Below are 17,361 nucleotides of genomic sequence, written 5' to 3'. Positions count from 1 at the left end.
TGTGGGTTGCCATTTCCTTCTCCAGTGCATGAAAGTGAAAAGTGAAAGTGAAATTGCTCAGTTGTGTTCGACTCTTTGTGACCCCATGTACTGTAGCCCACCAGGCTCCTCCATCCATGGGATTCTCCAGGCAAGAGTACTGGAGTGGGGTGCCATTGCCTTTTCTGCAAACAAGGCCTAATCAGAATTTATTTTACTCCAGTTGCTAAATGTTAGGGGGTACTAAAATCACAAGGGGCCTGGCTAATCACAAGGGACCCAGCTAAATACAAGGGACCCAGCTACACAGGTCTATATTTTAGTCAAAATGGACTTTTTAATTAGAAAAGAAGAAACAAGAAGTTAACCTTTTCTACAAACACTAAAAAAAAAAATAAAAATAAAAACCGTGTATCAGAAAAAATATATCATGATCACTCAGATCACTAGAATAACAACAACAACAACAAAAGAACCCTGAAAGCAAAATACTTGACCAGTCTCACAAAATGCTGGAATACCAACCTACTTAAAGCAGTGGTCCCCAATCTTTTTGGCACCAGAGATGGGTTTTGTGGAAGATAATTTTTCCAGGAACAGAGGTGGGGGTAATGTGGGCAATGGGGAGCAGCAGATGAAGCTTCACTTGCCAGTCACTCACCTCTTGCTGTGCGGCCTGGGTTCCTAATAGGCCATGAACTGGTATCAGTCTGCAGACCAGGGTTTGGGGATCTCTGACTTAAGGAACTATCACATTTTTAGTGGGTATAGTGATGAAAGCAGAAATGGGAAGAAAAAAACTTGCCTTATGTTTTGTATTTTTGCATTATATCCAATGTTGTTTATATATATTTATAAGCCTACAGACCCTGGAGAAAGAAATGGCAAACCACTCCAGGATTCTTGTCTGGAAAACCCCATGGACAGAGAAGCCTGGTGGGTTTCACCCCACGGGGTAGCAAACAGTTGGACATAACTTAGCAACTAACACACACAAGCCAACAGAACTTAGCAAAACGTTTCTCTATTAGCTTTGATAGCTGAATCTTTTCCACTTGTGCCTGAGGTTGAAAGGAAATTTATGTAGATCAAAACAACATAGAGACCAACTTATGTTACCAGTGCTATGCTAATTACTTGAGAGATAAATGTTGCTATATGAGCAAATGAGTTATCTGGCAGATAAATATTAGATTGGCTCATCCCTTGAAACTTGCAGTCATTCTTTGAAAATACATATAATTGTAAATTATGAGGCCCAAGCAGTCTTTTCATTTTCCTTCCCTTAGTTCACCTTCCAGAAGGCCTAACTATAGACAAGCCTTAAAAAAAGTAAAGTTTGGGGACTTTTTTTTTAAAGTGATGTGACTTACTCTCTGTTCTGGATTGCAAAGATGCCAATTTAACGTGGGCTATATATAATTTAAACATTCTGTTCTACAGATAAATACTTCCTGCAGAAAATTTGGAAAATACAAGATTGCAAAGAAGTAGAGGAAAAACATTTTCCATTCAGTCAGTGGAGGTTATTACTATTTCCTTTTTATACTGTACAGTGATACTACTTTGGTATTATGATTAAGTTACTTTTTGTATCATGAGTATTTCCATGGGCCGTTAAATCCTTGGTAGTTTTTCAGTCTCTGCATGAAATTTCATTTTATAATAATGCCATTCTTTGTTAAAGTTTTTTTAATTATCAAAAGTAAAATAATAGCTATAGATTATCAGGATTATTAAGTCTTTAATAAAAGACTCATTAAAGATGTGAACAGATGTTTTTCCAAAGAAGACACACAGATGGCCAACTGGCACATGAAAAGATGTTCACCATCACAAATCATGAGAGAAATGCATATCAAGACCACAATGAGATATCACCTCATACCTGACAGAATGTGATGTGCTGTGCTTAGTCACTCAGTTGTGTCTGACTCTTTGCGACCTGATGGACTGTAGCCCGACATGCTCCTCTTGCCAGTATTCCAGGCAAGAATACTGGAGCGGGTTTCCATGCCCTCCTCCAGGGGATCTTCCCAACTCAGGGATCGAACCCAGGTTTCCCACATTGCAGGTGGATTCTTTATCATCTGAGCCAACGAGGAAGCCCAAGAATACTGGGATGGGTAGCCTATCCCTTCTCCAAAGGAACTTCCCAACCCAGGACTCAAACTGGGAGTCTCCTGCATTGCAGATGGATTCTTTACCAGCTGAGCTACCTGAGAAGTCATCTGTCAGAATGGTTTTCATCAATACCACAAATAATAAATGTTGGTAAAGATGCGGAGAAAAGGGAACCCTTGTGCACTTAGTAGGAATGTAAATTGGTGCATTCACTGTTGGAAAAAGTATGGAGGGTTCTCAAAAAATTAAAAATATAACTATCATATGACCCAGTGATTCTACTCCTGAGTATTTATCTTCCCCAAATGAAAACAGTAATTTGAAAAGCTATATGCACCCCAATTGCATAGCAGCATTCCAGGTAGGCCTAGTGGTAAGAAGAAATCCTCTTGCCAGTGCAGCAAATGTAAGAGACAGGGGTTTGATCCCTGGGTCAGGAAGAGCCCCTGGAGAAGGGCAGGGCAATCCACTCCAGTATTCTTGCCTGGAGAATCCTGTGGACAGAGGAGCCTGGTGGCTGCAAAGAATGGGACACAACAGACTAGCATGCATGGAAGCAAACTAAATGTCCATCAACAGATAAATGGAAAAGAGTTGATACACACACGCCCGCGTGTGCACGCACACTCATACACACACACCACACAATGGAATACTACACAGCCACAGAAATGAATGAAAATTTGTCATCTGTCATTATGCTAAGCAAAATAAGTCAGACTGAGAAAGTTTAAATACTGTATAATATCACTTGGGTAATCTAAAAAAGTAAAACTAGTGAATATAACAAAAAAGAGAGATCAAACTAGCAGTTACCAGTGGAGAGAGGGAAAGGAGGGGCAAGGTGGAGGCAGGGGATTAAAATGTACCAATTATTAGGTGTACTTTACAGCATAGGGAATATCGCCAATATTTTTAAATTACTATGAACGGGGCATAAGTTTTAAAAGTTGTGATTCATGTTGTACACCAACTCTCTCTCTTTTTTTAAGACTTAAATCAATATGCAAAAGATAAACGTGGACTTAGGATAGATGGTACAGAGTAACCTGGAGATCATTAACGGTGGAAAAACAAGTCAGAGCAATTATAGGCATAACAGGGTAAACCCAGTCACATGATTCATTCCTGAGACCAAAAAGGTCACCAACCATATACATCCCACTTAATATTTATCCTTGCACCTTGAGTGGAGTTTATTTTTTTAAGTAGACAAAGTCATGGTTCTATAACTCAACCAAATACTGCCAATGCCACGAGGCTAAGGCTCTTTGTGAGGCCTTTCTAATGCTGCGCTCCCCTTCACAGAGGACTTCGAAGTAAAGCCAACACCTAGCTGGCGTTGAAGCCATCCGCTCCTTGGCTGACGGAAGCAGTGGGGGCCGGGCGGATCCGTCAGCCACCTGAAACAGCCGTCGCCATGATACCAAAAAGAGCGGACAGGTGTGCGCGAACCGACGCTTCCGTGAGCCAAGTGGAAAGACGCGCTTATGGCGCAAGCGCTGAGGCCTCTTCGCCCCACCCTCCCCAGGGCCGCGCATGCGCCAACGGGGCTTAACGCTCTGGAGATAGAGGCCCTCAGTTTGTCGTCACAGGGCAGATGATCAGGGTGCGTCCGCCTTTTCCCTCCCCCTTCCATCCTCCTCCCTTCCCCCTCCCCTTGTCCCTCGGTCTTCTCCCTCCTTTCTCTCTCCCTCCCTCTGGCGTCCCCCGCCGACTTTGGCTTCCGGTCGGCGGCTGTCTGCGGAAGGGTGTCCCGCCCCTTCCGCCTTTAAGCGGCGGCGGCGGCGCCTGCGCCTGCGCGTCTTCCGTCAGGGTCAGCAGGCGGGTCCCCTGGGCCGTCCACCTGCGCGTCGCGGAGCCGCGCCCCGGGGGTCGATGGCGATGAACTATAACGCGAAGGATGAAGTGGACGGCGGGCCCCCGTGTCCTCCCGGGGGCACCGCTAAGACCCGGAGGCCAGATAACACGGCCTTCAAACAGCAACGGCTGCCGGCTTGGCAGCCCATCCTGACGGCTGGCACGGTGCTGCCCACCTTCTTCATCATCGGCCTCATCTTCATCCCCATTGGCATCGGCATCTTCGTCACCTCCAACAACATCCGCGAGATCGAGGTGAGCGGAGGGCAGGCGGCGGCGGTGGGCGTTGGCGCCGCCGGGGAGCGCGGTCCCTCCTTCCTGGGGTCCCGGGGGTCAGGCGGGCCCTGCCCTTCCCCACCTTCTGTCTTCCTCAGTTTCCTCTTTCTTTTCCTACGGGTTTTTCTGAATTTGCAGTTTTGCCGGCGCTTTCTCTCGCTGTTTATTCAGTTAGGGAAGGACTCTTTGTAATGCAGTGTGGATCAGGGGAAGAACGCCCCTTTAATGGGCGGTTTGTGTAGTTTTTAACCTCTAATGGAGGTTAACGAAGGGAGAAAAAAAAGAAGAAAAGGAGAAGTGGAAAGAAGTTATATGGAGATCAAACTCCAGGAGAGTTGTCACGGTCAGGGTGTCACTTATCTGTGTGGGGATTATCCCGGGTCATGGAGATCAACACCTTGGCGGTTGTTGGGATAAGGACCCCGGGTCACAGAGGCAATGATGATTTTTATGTAAAGAAGTTGCCGTGTGACAGATCACGTATTAGGACGTGTGACCGAAGTGTGTACAGTACTTTTCACGTTGAACTCACAGATGCTTTTACTTACAGCGCGTATTACCGGTAAAAGGTAACCTGACGCTTCAATTCCGGTTTTACTTTTAGGCTACATTGATTAATAATCATGCCCTACATTCGCCCTCTTCCCCCCTCAACCCTCCTCAGCCCGCCAGATTTTAAACTGAAAAAGAAAAAAAAAAGTTAGTGACCACACAGGGAGAATAATTTGTGAATTATCTCTTGAACGTGTTACTGTTATAAGAAGTGATAGAAAAACTTGGGGAAACATCTTGAGTTCTGTTGGAGAAACCATCATCGTAATATAGTATCTTCATACATCTGCAGTGGTGAACATAGTTTGGTACAGAATGGAAATACTTTGTGTAGATGTCCAGTATGAAACATCTGCTCATTCTCTTTTCTTGACTATCTGAGGGTATTTTTTTTTAATCTGTTTGAAAGGGGAGGAACGGGTACAAAATTCTCGATTTTTTTTTTCTGTTCTATCAGTTGTGTCATTTTCCCCCTCTTTAACTTTACTAAATACTTTAAAATTTATGCATGCAGTTTAATAGGGCTTTCAAAACAACTTTATTTCAACGGCAGGAATAGACATACTTTCCAATTTAATTAACAGTGTTACCTGTAAAAGAATCATTATATTTTTAATTGTACAAGGTGTACATTTCTGTGTTAGTAATAAGAGTCTATAGGATAGTTTTAAAGTCTTTTACTGAAAGCTCATTTTCAGTTAATAAAGTATCACAGTATATTTTTTCAGTCTGATGTTCTGTTTTATCATTTTTATCTCCTAGTAGTCCTGCAAATGCAGTACTTCGTGTTCTCCCAACTGTATTGAGCTGTGCTGTGCTGCGCTTGGTCGCTCAGTCATGTCCGACTCTTTGAGACCCCATGAACTGTAGCCCGCCAGACTCCTCTGTCCATGGTGATTCTCCAGGCAAGAATTCTGGAGTGGGTTGCCATGCCCTCCTCCAGGGGATCTTCCCAACCCAGGGATCGAACCCAGGTTCCCTCATCACAGGCAGATTCTTTTACCATCTGAGTCGCAAGGGACGCCTCAGACTGTGTTAGGACCACACATACCAGGATGTGAGCATAGTGGTGTAATACAGGGGCCTTGGGCTCTAGGCAGGAGTCAGGCAGAGCTGGGTTTAAATTCCAGCTCAGCTATTAACTGGCTTAGTTTCTTGGAAAGCACAATCTCCCTAAGCCTCAGTTTCCTCACCTGTAAAATAGGTAAATAATGCCTATTTTTTGTGAACTGTGAGAATTAGAAAGAAGATAGATAATATTCCTGGAACTACATTTATACACTAGTTACTATTAGTGATGTGCACTAATCAGGAGATGAGAAATGGAGTCAGAGGGGTTTGTATTTGCTAGTAAGCTAGAAAAGCATTGTAAAATTGAGACAGAAACCAAACCTGGATGTCTTGATTTTCAGTCTTAAGCTTTTATACTACCTTGGGATCCTTATGTCTATGTTTTTAGCAGATATTAAGATGAAAGCAGCAGTAGTTTGGAGTTTATATGATGAGTATTTACTAAATTATCAGAATTTCTGTCAATATTTACTATACTATGAAGGTAAATGTTAACTTTCTTTAAAACTTTTGGATTCTGAAATAAAGTTCTTCACACCAGTTGATGAAATGGAAAGTTCTTAAATAATTCTCATGTATGTAATTCTGACTTCAAGTTGTCTGAAGAGTCTACTGTAGCTTGATATAGTTAGAAGGGCACTGAAGTTAAGAGTAAAGGTGTTAGAGTCCAGCTTTTACTCCTTGATTTGTGATCTTAGGCATATTTTGAGTCTCAGTTTTCATTTCACTTGAAGAGCTGAAAGATTCAGACTAGATGATCCCTTAGAGGCCTTGTTCAACTTTAATATTCTGTGACTTCCAACTTTAATGTGATTTTAAGAAAAATGCTGCATATTCAGGTTTTATCACCTTTGAAACTAGAGGAGATGAGAATTAGGAATGATTAGGAATTTTGTACCAATGGTCAGATACAGTTGTGCAAATACATTTTTAAAAAATTAGTTGATTATGTAGAGAGTTGGTTCTGAATTGAGCCTGGAGTTACTAGAAGAACCTAGGGAACTTCCCCAAAGCACACATACTTGTTTCTGACTGCTTCCACCCTTTGTCAGTCACTAGTTTAAAGTTGAGGGTTATTAAAAATAAATATGTAACAAGAAGTTCTTGGCAACATTCACTTCCATACTACATGTTGCTCATATCTCTTTAGCTTATTTCCTCATTTTTGAAAATTTTAAGGACTTTCATTAACGTATTACATCAAATTACTAGGCCAAAGGAGACTTGTCCAGTCAGAATGCTTTTGTAATATAGCTTAAAGTGCTAAGATCAGAAATCCAGACATTTTAGGTATGAAAATCAGTGGGTCTTCATCTTTTTCCTGGAAAGTTTATACAAAAAATTACTACTCTTGTAAAGCATGTTGGACTCCCCTAAAAAAGGTGTTTAGAAGTAGATTATCTTCCTCTCATTAGATTTATATATCTTGTTTAGCTGGGTTTTAGGTTTTCTATTATCTAATAAGATGAAGTTTTTAGAAAACTAAAGTTGTTAATTTTTTCAGTCATAAGAAAATATTTTAAATATTTAATACCTCATTAAAACTAAGATTTAATATCTTCATTTATTATTAGCAGCAAGGAATAAGTATTTAATGTGGCAGTTGTAGGAGTCAGGAACATCTTTCTATTAATACCATAAAGGTAATGTTTTTCTAGTTGATGGTCCTTGTTTTTGAGGCAGAGATGTTAATTGAATAGTGCTACCCTGAAAAAGAAAGTGAAAGTTGTTCAGTCCTGTCAGACTCTTTGTGACCCCATGGAATTCTCTAGGCCAGAATACTGGAGTGGGTAGCCTTTCCCTTCTCCAGGGGATTTTCCCAACCCAGGGATCAAACCCAGGTCTCTCTCATTGCAGGCGGATTCTTTACCAGCTGAGCCACAAGGGAAGCCCAAGAAACTGGAGTGGGTAGCCTACCCCTTCTCCAGGGGATCTTTCCGACCCAGGAATCGAACTGGGGTCTCCTGCATTGCAGACAAGATTCTTTACCAACTGAACTATCAGAGAAGCCCCTTCTATCCCTGATAGAAAGTATTCTTAACTTTTGCAGTTTCACACGTTTATCAGTTTGGAGTTATATAGTTGTAAATTAATGGTTAGAATCAAATGAAGACGTTATTTGGCGTGATAGCATAAATTTAGAACTAAATATTTACTTCAAAATTAATGTTGCCAAAGTGTTGTGTTCAACCTACATTTGCATTTCAAATTTTAGTGGGATTAGCACTTCCACCCCCATGCAAACACGCTTGATTGAGAAACCCTAATTCTCTTCCTCTATCTTATCATTGTTTCATTTGTCACCCTAAACTCTTTAATTCTGGCTATTTCTCTGTTTCCTTAGTTTCTGACAAAAATGTATTTTTATCTTTTGATTTTACGCTTGTGTAATTTGAATTCTTGGGGCTTCCCAGGTCACTTGGTGGTAAAGAATCCACTTGCCAATGCAGGAGACTGGGATTTGATCCCTGGGTCAGGAAGATCCCTTGGAGAAGGAAATGGGAACCCACTCCAGTATTCTTGCCTGGGAAATCCCATGGACAGAGGAGCCTGACGGGCTACAGTCCACAGTGTCACAAAGAGCTGGACATGACTTAGCGACTAAACAGCAACTTAGATTCTTAGATTTAAGGATTTCAAAAGGATCTTCTGTATTTAGTACTCTTTGTTTATGCTTAGCCCATAACTAAGAGTCAAAGAAGCATAAGTTGTTTTGTAGACATGATTGTTAAAATTTCATGTTAAGAAGTGTAAAGATTTTAGTAGTCAAATGAATTGCAGTTGGTTAGAAGTTGACTCCTGGAAATGAACAGATTTTTAGCGTTAGTGTTATTTGTTTCTCTTGTAACTTTAGTACTTTGGGCAAGGTGTAACAAAGTAAATATGGCTAGGCAAACCATTTTTGTGAAGCCCAGGAACTGAGAGTGGTTTTACAGATGGATATTTGGAATTGAGTTTGATGATAGAGGACACTAACCTTGAACTCCAATAATATGAAATGTTATCTCCCCAAAATAATCTTATTCTTAACTTGTAGACCTGTGTCACCAAAATATTGTACACATTTGTTATATTTTGAATTCCATCAATTAAAATCTGTTATATAAGAACCTATATAATATCCTCAAACTTGCCTCTTGGTTTGCAAAGCCTAAAATATTTACTTTCTGATCCTTTTTGGAAAAGAATTTCCTGTCCTTGACTTGGAGTTTTAAAGAAACATACTGGCAAATTTAGCATTTGTTACAAAAATAGCAGTGTTTATATATTCTAATCCTCAATAATTTTTCAAGGTAGGTGTAGTGATCACTGATAATTGCTTGTATTCTACATTGTTTATACAAATAAATGTAGAATACCTTAGTTGAATTTACCATTGATCTTGGTACAGATAATATTATTATCCATGTCTTTTCACAGATAAAGTTTAAGCAACTAAATAAAATTGCTTTTGAAGTTTTTACTTCATTTACCTTTTGTCTTCGTTAGAGCCTCTAGAAAGGACAAGTAATTCTTTTTTATTTATCTCTTATTTTTTAATTTTTATCTGTTAAAGATAAATTCTTTAGTATGAAATCATTAGTTCAAGGGGTACTTAAAATGTTGTTTTTAAATTTAATCTAATTAATACTTAGAATGGGTTTACCTTATTACTCAGCGTTTTGTTGAGTGACCTGTTTAAGTCTTATATTGATTTCCTTTAAGTCAGATTTACATTCGAATATGGAAGTTCTCCAGTTCTTATACAGGGTATAAATGGCATGTCCTTCAAAGTCCTCCTTTCCCACTGCATGAAATCCGGTCAGCTTTCTTAAGAATGGAATGCAGTTTCAGAATTACTAAGAATTGTCAGTTTGATTTAGGAGAACAATTATAGTGGTAGCAAAAACAGAGCTGAGAAATATGATAACTCTTAAACTAGTCATCCCCATCTGTTGTTCTGTTTTGCCTCTGGCTCTTTGTGTTTTGAATTTAAGCTGCTAGGCAGGTCTCCAGCTTGTATTCTGCATTGTGCCTTCTATGCTTTTGACATTTAATAGGCATTAATTTTTAAAATAAGGGAACTATAGTTCCTCTCCTACTTGGTAGCATCTTTCTTCCTAGGATAAGTTATGAATTATTATCTTAAGTATAAGATGTTTTTTCCAAGTTTATTGAGGTTGCAATTGACAAAAATTGTATAGATTATATAAATTATTATTTATATAATTGTATATATATTGATACATATACATTGATATACATATGCATTGTGAAATGATCACCATAATAAAGCTAATTAACATGTCCATCACTTCCTATAGTTACTCTCATATTAAAAAGACAAGTGATAACAAGTGTTGGTGAGGATATAGAGGACAAGAAACTCTTATGGAATGTAAATTGGTACAGCTATTAGGGATAAGAGTATGTTAGTTGCTCAAAAAATTAAAATACAGAACTACCATAAGATCTAGTACTCCCACTAGGTATGTTTTTAAGGAAATGAAATCAGTATCTTGAGGAGATACAAGCACTCCCATATTCACAAACCTTGTTTTTGTATCCAGTGGATTTTATTACAATTTGGACATAAGGCCAGGCTGCCCTTGAATTTCAGTTTATGAAGGATATAGTGGCGTTTTGATGGTAAAAACTCATAAACTGAGTTAAATTTATCAAGAGTTTTAATCAGCATTGAGCATTTTCTATATGTGAGGTGCTGCTCTGGGCGTCGGAGAAGGCAACCACTCTAGAACTCTTGCCTGGAAAATGCCATGGACGGAGGAGCCTGGTGGGCTGCAGTCCATGGGGTCGCTAAGAGTTGGACACGACTGAGTGACTTAGCAGCAGCACTAGCTGTGGGTATAGTATACAACAGAAAACTTATGGACAGGGCCTCCTTTTATTTTCCTTCCAAGTAGTGAGCCCTTCTTAGAAACCTGAAGAAGTCTTTTGGAGGCGATGAAGCATACACATAAAAGGAACAGCAAGCATTGCTGGATGAGTGGGACAGATAGAATATTCCCTAGTAGTCCAAAGAAAGATAAGATTACATGTCTCCAATAATTTTGGAAAACTTTCAGGTGGGCTTTGAGCTGGAACTTGAAGAATAATTAGCACTTCTAAAGAGGAGGTTGAATGCATTCCAAGAAAGCAGATTTATATGAGCAAAATTGTAGTAGCAGGAAATCAAAAGGTATATAAAGTTCGAGTGAGGGTAAATAAGCTGATGCTAGGTGGTGGATAGACTAGGTATTTGATGATAAAAGATGATGGTGTCCACTGTAGAATGGTTGCAGTGAAGAGCAGTTAGATTTAGGATGCATTATGAAAGTAGAGCTAAAAGAATTTTCTCATGTAGTGGGTGTGTAGGATGTGAGATAAATTGTAGAATCAAATCTAACTTGAAGATATTTTGGTCTGCATCGGAATGATGGAATTGTAATTTTGTGACCAAGCATGGGTTTGTGTGCCAGGTCATAGAAACTGACAGCAAGTATTTCCAGCAAAATGTAGGGGCTAATTTGTAGGGTACCACGGAAGGGAGTGGGGGACAAGCCACTCCAGCCTGGCCTGTGAGTTGGGGCGTTTCTTAAGGAAAAGAACAAAGAGGCTGAGATTAATGGTCACTTTGTGACATTTCTTTATTTGCAGTTTTGAGGGTCAGGATGTCTGTGGTTTACAATTCTCTGGCCAGGTGGTGCATGGCTCAGGCATCTGTGAACTCATCTTGCCCCAGAGAAACAGCCTGAGTTTGTGTGTTAATGACGATGTCCACAACAGCAGTAGTCCAGCAGTGATGTTCTCAACAGCCACTGTGATTTTAGTCATTTGACTCTGGTTGATTAGTGTTCAGCTAGCACAGGCAGAGGTCAGGGGACAGGAAAGGGATAAGTTTTGGATAGAGAGATTGATTAATCATAAACTCAGGGAACATGGTCTTAGGGGGACTTGGCTTCAATTTATCAAGATGGGAAAGACCGTAGAAAAAGCTGTAGTGTGATAGCAGGGATTGGGAGGTTAGAAGCTGAATAAAGAGTTCTGTTTTTAACTCGTTACAGTGAGATGCCTTTTAAACGTCCAAATTGGAAATAATGAAGACAACTGAATAGGGAGAAGGTTGAGATTGGGGTTAAGTATTTTGAGGTTTTATCAGTGTAGATGATTATATTGAGACATAAGATGGAATGAAGTTAAAAGAGTTAAAAAAAAGTAAGAACATTCAAAGAGAGCCATGAGTCACTCCAGTGATTATGGAGGTTGGGGAGGTGAGGAGGAACTAGCAAAGGAGACAGAAAAGGAACAGCTAATGAGATAGGAGAAAAACAAGGGAAATGTGGTGATCTGGAAACCAGTTTCAAGCGATAACTACACCCAGGGCTGCTGCTGCTAGTTCACGTGAGCGGAAGACTGGAAGCTGACCGCTAAGTTAACAACAGGAAAAGCAGCTCTCATGCAATGAATGGAGTCACCACCCACATGGGTTTCAAGCCAGAACCCTGACAGTCTTGTTTGTCATCATCTTATCTCTAGCCACTAACTTCTGTAGATTTTACTTTCTCTGTATTTTTTGAATCTTTTTGTCCCCCCTATTTCTACTGCCTTTTTCTTAGTTTATGTTCTTCATATATTGCTGGATTATTGTAATAGCATTTTATTTTATTTTTCTAGTTGGCATTTTCTTCAGTCTTTCTGCACGTTACTGCCAGAAATGCACAGGCTAGTCTGAATATTTAGAAGGCTTGTCTGAATATTTCATCTCTCACTTTACATTTCTTCTATGTCTGCCTCTGGCATTCGGGATAATGTTCAAAACCCTTAATGTGGAATGTAATTTTCTTCATGATAGGCTACTTTCTGTTTCTCTGGCCTCATCTTCTACCACTCCCCTGCCCTTTGCTCTAGTCATAACCATTGCAACTTATGAAATGTGGCATGTTGCTAGATCAACCTGGAATGTCCTTCCTTTTCTTGTTCTACCACAGTTTTCAAATTTCATTCCTGTCCCACCTGATATATTGAATAAATGGTGCTTCTCTCAGGTTTCATAAGGACTAGCTTATAGCCTGTCATAACATTATTGAATTATACTTTTAAATTACTAATTAACATAACTTTCTATCCCACTATTATATAAGTTCTTTTGTGGCATGAACAATGTATTTTTCCATTATATATTATCATCCTGGCATCTAATAGAGATAGTTCCTGGAATCTAATAGAGATCTAAAATGTTTGAATAAATGAATGAATACATTCCAAAGATGATGCCAAAATTTTGAGTTTGGATGCTTGGGACAATGGTGGTACCATTTATAGGCATCAGAAGACCACTGTTCGGTGTATATGGGAGTCAGTGAACCATGACTTTTTTTTTTAACTGAAATTTTTAGTGAAGTGTAACCCCCCAAATTAACAAGTCACATATATCTGGCTCAATTTTAAGAGCTCACCATGGATTTGAAATAACATGGAGTTGGTAAGAGTTTCAAGTGAGAGGGAAGAAATTCAACCAAAGGAATACATCTAGGAATATGAAAATGGGACTTGAGGATGGAAATAAATGTATAGTATGTACATTATAATGTATGAAATATGATTGAGGCCGCACGAGGTTATTGTCAGAAAGTAACACTGGAGACAAAGATAAAAGCCACTAATATTTGAATATCAGTTATATAACTATATAAAACAAAGCTTTATGTAGAAAAGACTTGTATTTCCTTTAAATAAAAGCCCTAGTGTACGCATACTGATTGCTTATCTGTTCCTTTGATCTACCCTCTTGTATAGATTGAAGCATAATTAGCAAAGCCATTTTCATCAGTTCTATCCTGGGCAGTTTTTATAACTTCATACTTTAGTAATAGTTTTAAGGGGTAAACTAAAACTTCATGTTGGGATATACTTTTTTGTTTGTAAAAATGCATTAAATGCCAGATGTAAAAATTTTGTGTGTGAAACAGAATTCTATTTCAAACTCTGAAAGTTAAGATGTTCCTGAAATGACATCCACCTTGCCATAACCAAGTTGTTTTTAATCTGTATTTTAGATGAAAACTATGAAGATTTGCTGGTACTGTTTAAAACATCAGCATATTCACGAATGGTGCCAATTTTATTTTTAAAACATAATGCCTTTTTAATTGATTTCCATGTTTCCAAATGATGGTACAGTAGGAGCAGGACAGTCTTATACAAAGGACAGTTGTGTCCCTGTGAAAGATATGTTAAAATCCTAAGTCTGAGTACCTGAATGTGACTTTATTTGGAAATAGAGTCTTTGCAGATGAAATCAAGATGAGGTTATTCTGGTGAGCTCCTGTTCAGTATATCTATCGGGTGTCCCTGTAAGAAAAGACAGGCATAGAGTGAAGATGCTATGAAGAGAAGACACAGGGAGAATTATGTAGCAGCAGATGTGGAGGTGGTGTGATGCAGCTGCAAACCAAGGAACGCTGGCCATTGCCAGAAGCAGGCAGGAGGCAAGGACCATTTCTCCCCAAGGTCTCAGAGGGAGAATAGCCCTGCTGGCACCTCAAATTCAGACTTCTGTCCTCTAGAACTGTGAGAGAAGAAACTTCTCATGTTCTAAGTCACCCAGTTTGCAGTAATTTGCTTCACTATCCCTCAGAAACTAATAATAGTCATATACTAGTTGATTGGTTCTGGGCAGTCATATAACCTCTGAATCTCAGTCTCCTTTCTGTAAAAGATTAAAATAGTTCTGGCACTGAATAGACATTTGGGAAATAATAGCTAGTTTTTTTAAATTTTTATTATTATGATAGTTTGCATGACATTAATTCATTTATCATTTCCACATGTGAGATTGACTTACTGATTGAATTAGAGGTAAACACCTTTTCTGTAATTCCCACTCAGATTCTTTAACCTACAGAAACATGCAGCAGATTTCGTAAGACTCATGGAGTTTTATTAGGATGTGAAGGGTTAAACTTGTTCTGTAACTCTCAGTGTAGAACTAAGCTTTTGATTTTTTAAAAAAACTAATTTTAAAAAATAAAATAGAGTGAATTAAAAAAAATTCACCTGTTAACTTTTAATTGACTGTAAATTATTTGAGTATGTGTCGACTTAAAAAAGCCCATCAACCTTAAAGTTGTGAGTTAAGTTTTGTTTGGGGGTCTTACTGAGTATTGAGCCCAGGAGACAGCCTCTCAGCTCTGATGAACTGTCCCCAAGAGGTCAGGAAGGAGCCAGGATATACAGGAGTTTGGGGCGGGGGTGGGGTGGGGGTGGGTACTAAATCGCAAAGAAGAGACTGACATTGAAAGGTGATGATTTTAATGTTTTTCTGTGTCTGGGAAGATGCACGAGTCTGGGCTTGTTGAAATGATTCCTTCGATGGGCATCTTGACTATCTCAGGCCAATATCTCAAGTGCGGACAGCTTATTGTTTTTCCTCCATCCTGAATTTCCTCAGGGAACACCGTTGGTGGGCAGGTGTCGTGGGTAGTTGCTTGATGCTTACAGAACCAGGGTGGGGGCAGCATTCCCTGTCCACATGTCGATGTATGTGCCTTTCGTACACCCCCTTTATCTGACGAGCGTTTTTGAAGGGAATATTTCTTCTTGAGGTATTAACCTACTGAATAAAAAGGAAGCATTTTACATGCTTTTAAAAATGTTCAGTGTCCCAGAATATCCTGCTGTCTTACTGTGCCCCCTCTTCCCCCTCTCCTCACTCTTCACAGTCCTTACCCACCTTCTTTCTTCCTGGGGCCTGGGTTATACAGATGACCTCATCTATAGTCATAAAGACGTCTGTGGAGAGCTCAGTGCTGTCCCTCATTCTTGAGCCTTGAGTTAGAAGCAGTGTAAGTTGTTTTACTTCCTCTGAGGCAAGAACATGGTCCACTGCTCAGCCTGTACAGCCTTCTCTTTCTGTGGGAGAAGTTGGCTTCTGTGGTGTCACCCCAGTGGCCTTGGTGTGACTCACGAATCTACAGCGTCTGCTGGAGGCACCCCGGGCAAGGTTAACATCGTCACCTTCCTGTCCGTCAGCTCTGTCGGCCCTGCCTGACCGTAACTGAATCAGCTTCGTTTTTGTGGCTGGCGGTGCAGCATCTTGTGTGTGCAGCTGTATTGGTGCAAGGGTGCTGTCTCCTGAAGCCTCTGATGCCACCATTTCTAAGAGTTCTGGAACCGCTTTGGGGTGGCTCTCTCCACAGCTCTATCCACATTTTGTCACCTGGATTACAGAGCCACACTGCTCTAGCTTATAGTGACTCTAGTTACAGAAGCTGCCTGTTTAGGTTCGACTCGGTAATCCAATTTCATTTTTCTGTTTTCTGAGACCTAAATTTTCCTTACTACTGATTGTCAACTGCTTGGTAAATGGGCACTTTAGAAAAATTGGATGCTTTAACTGGTGAGCTCCTAATTGATTCTCAGATCTTTAACGCAGAACTTTATGTCCCAGATTCATGTATCTTGGCTTTGTTCATGTGCTAAGCCCTCAGTTAGAGATTGTTCCTCTTGGTACTGTCTCCTTGTAGGTAACATCCACTCATCAGTCCTCATGGAGAAATTGCGGGATAGTGGATTAGGTATGAGTTTCCATAGGACCTGTATTTCTTTTACCAAAACACCCATTGCATTTCAGTGACGTGTGTGTTTTGTCACTGTGAGCTGCATGTGGTTAGCTATTGGGCTGAGTCCCTCTTGCCTGGAAAACACAGACATTCAAGTAAATATTAAGTTAATAAGTGGTCCTTTCCTGACAGAGCATTCAGGAAAAAATGAAAGTCATATTTCTTAGACTCTTTTTTTTTTTTTAATCCATTGTCACACAGATGTTTGATTATGTTAGCCTCCTCTCTCTCCATTTACTTATTTCCTGCAGGACATTTTGGACACTCAGGATTACTTAGCCTTCAGAGGCTTTGTTTTCAGCAACAGTAACCAACTCTGGGTAGCTGATTGGGGAAAGGATTTATTGGAGGGAGATTGGGTATTTCTCACACCGAATAGATGGGAGGTCTAGAGGATCAGGTTCAGAGACCAGAGGGAAGCAAGGACAGTTTGGAAGCAGAAATAGTGGCTCAGATGCCACAGCCGCTGTTTAGTTCTCTGACAGACTACTGCTTCAGCTGCTGGTCTCATGACACCCACTCGACTCTGATTTTGTGGAGATTCAGTCCTCTAGTCTGTATCAGGCTTGATCCAAATCTTATGCTTTTTTCTTGGCTCCTGGGGTTAGGATGCGGAAGGACTCAGATGCTCTCTTGGCTTCTCAAGTGGAAGATGGAGCTCTGTCTGCCTCTGAAACTCTCAACATGGAGAATTCCCCAGTGCTTGGGAGTGTGTTTGGGTGCTGGGCAACCTGATTAGCACCAAAGATAAATCACAGACATTTTTCTTCATTTTTATAATCTGGAGGCCCTGAGTTTGTACATCAGAAATGATGGTATATTCTTTGTGTAAGAGGACATAAGATGGTGCTAAGAACATAGATTTTAGAGAAAGAGCTGGGTTTACGTTCTTGCTGGT

At 40.0% G+C, this 17,361-nt stretch overlaps 1 protein-coding gene across 1 annotated transcript in view; it reads left to right on the top strand.

Annotated features, from left to right (window-relative positions):
- The first annotated feature begins 3,688 nt into the window (after positions 1 to 3,688).
- The window catches only part of TMEM30A (transmembrane protein 30A), a 38,780-nt gene continuing 25,107 nt past the window's right edge, over positions 3,689 to 17,361 (top strand). Inside the window, 2 exon segments of the mRNA XM_065911320.1 lie at positions 3,689 to 3,752; positions 3,755 to 4,218. Of these exon segments, the coding sequence (XP_065767392.1) occupies positions 3,704 to 3,752; positions 3,755 to 4,218 (513 nt within the window). The 5' untranslated portion in view covers positions 3,689 to 3,703.

This window comes from Muntiacus reevesi, chromosome 19 (assembly GCF_963930625.1).
Source record: "Muntiacus reevesi chromosome 19, mMunRee1.1, whole genome shotgun sequence".
Classification (NCBI taxonomy): Eukaryota; Metazoa; Chordata; class Mammalia; order Artiodactyla; family Cervidae; genus Muntiacus; species Muntiacus reevesi.
Note: the sequence above shows the minus strand (reverse complement) of the source record. Positions and strands in the feature narration are given on the sequence as shown.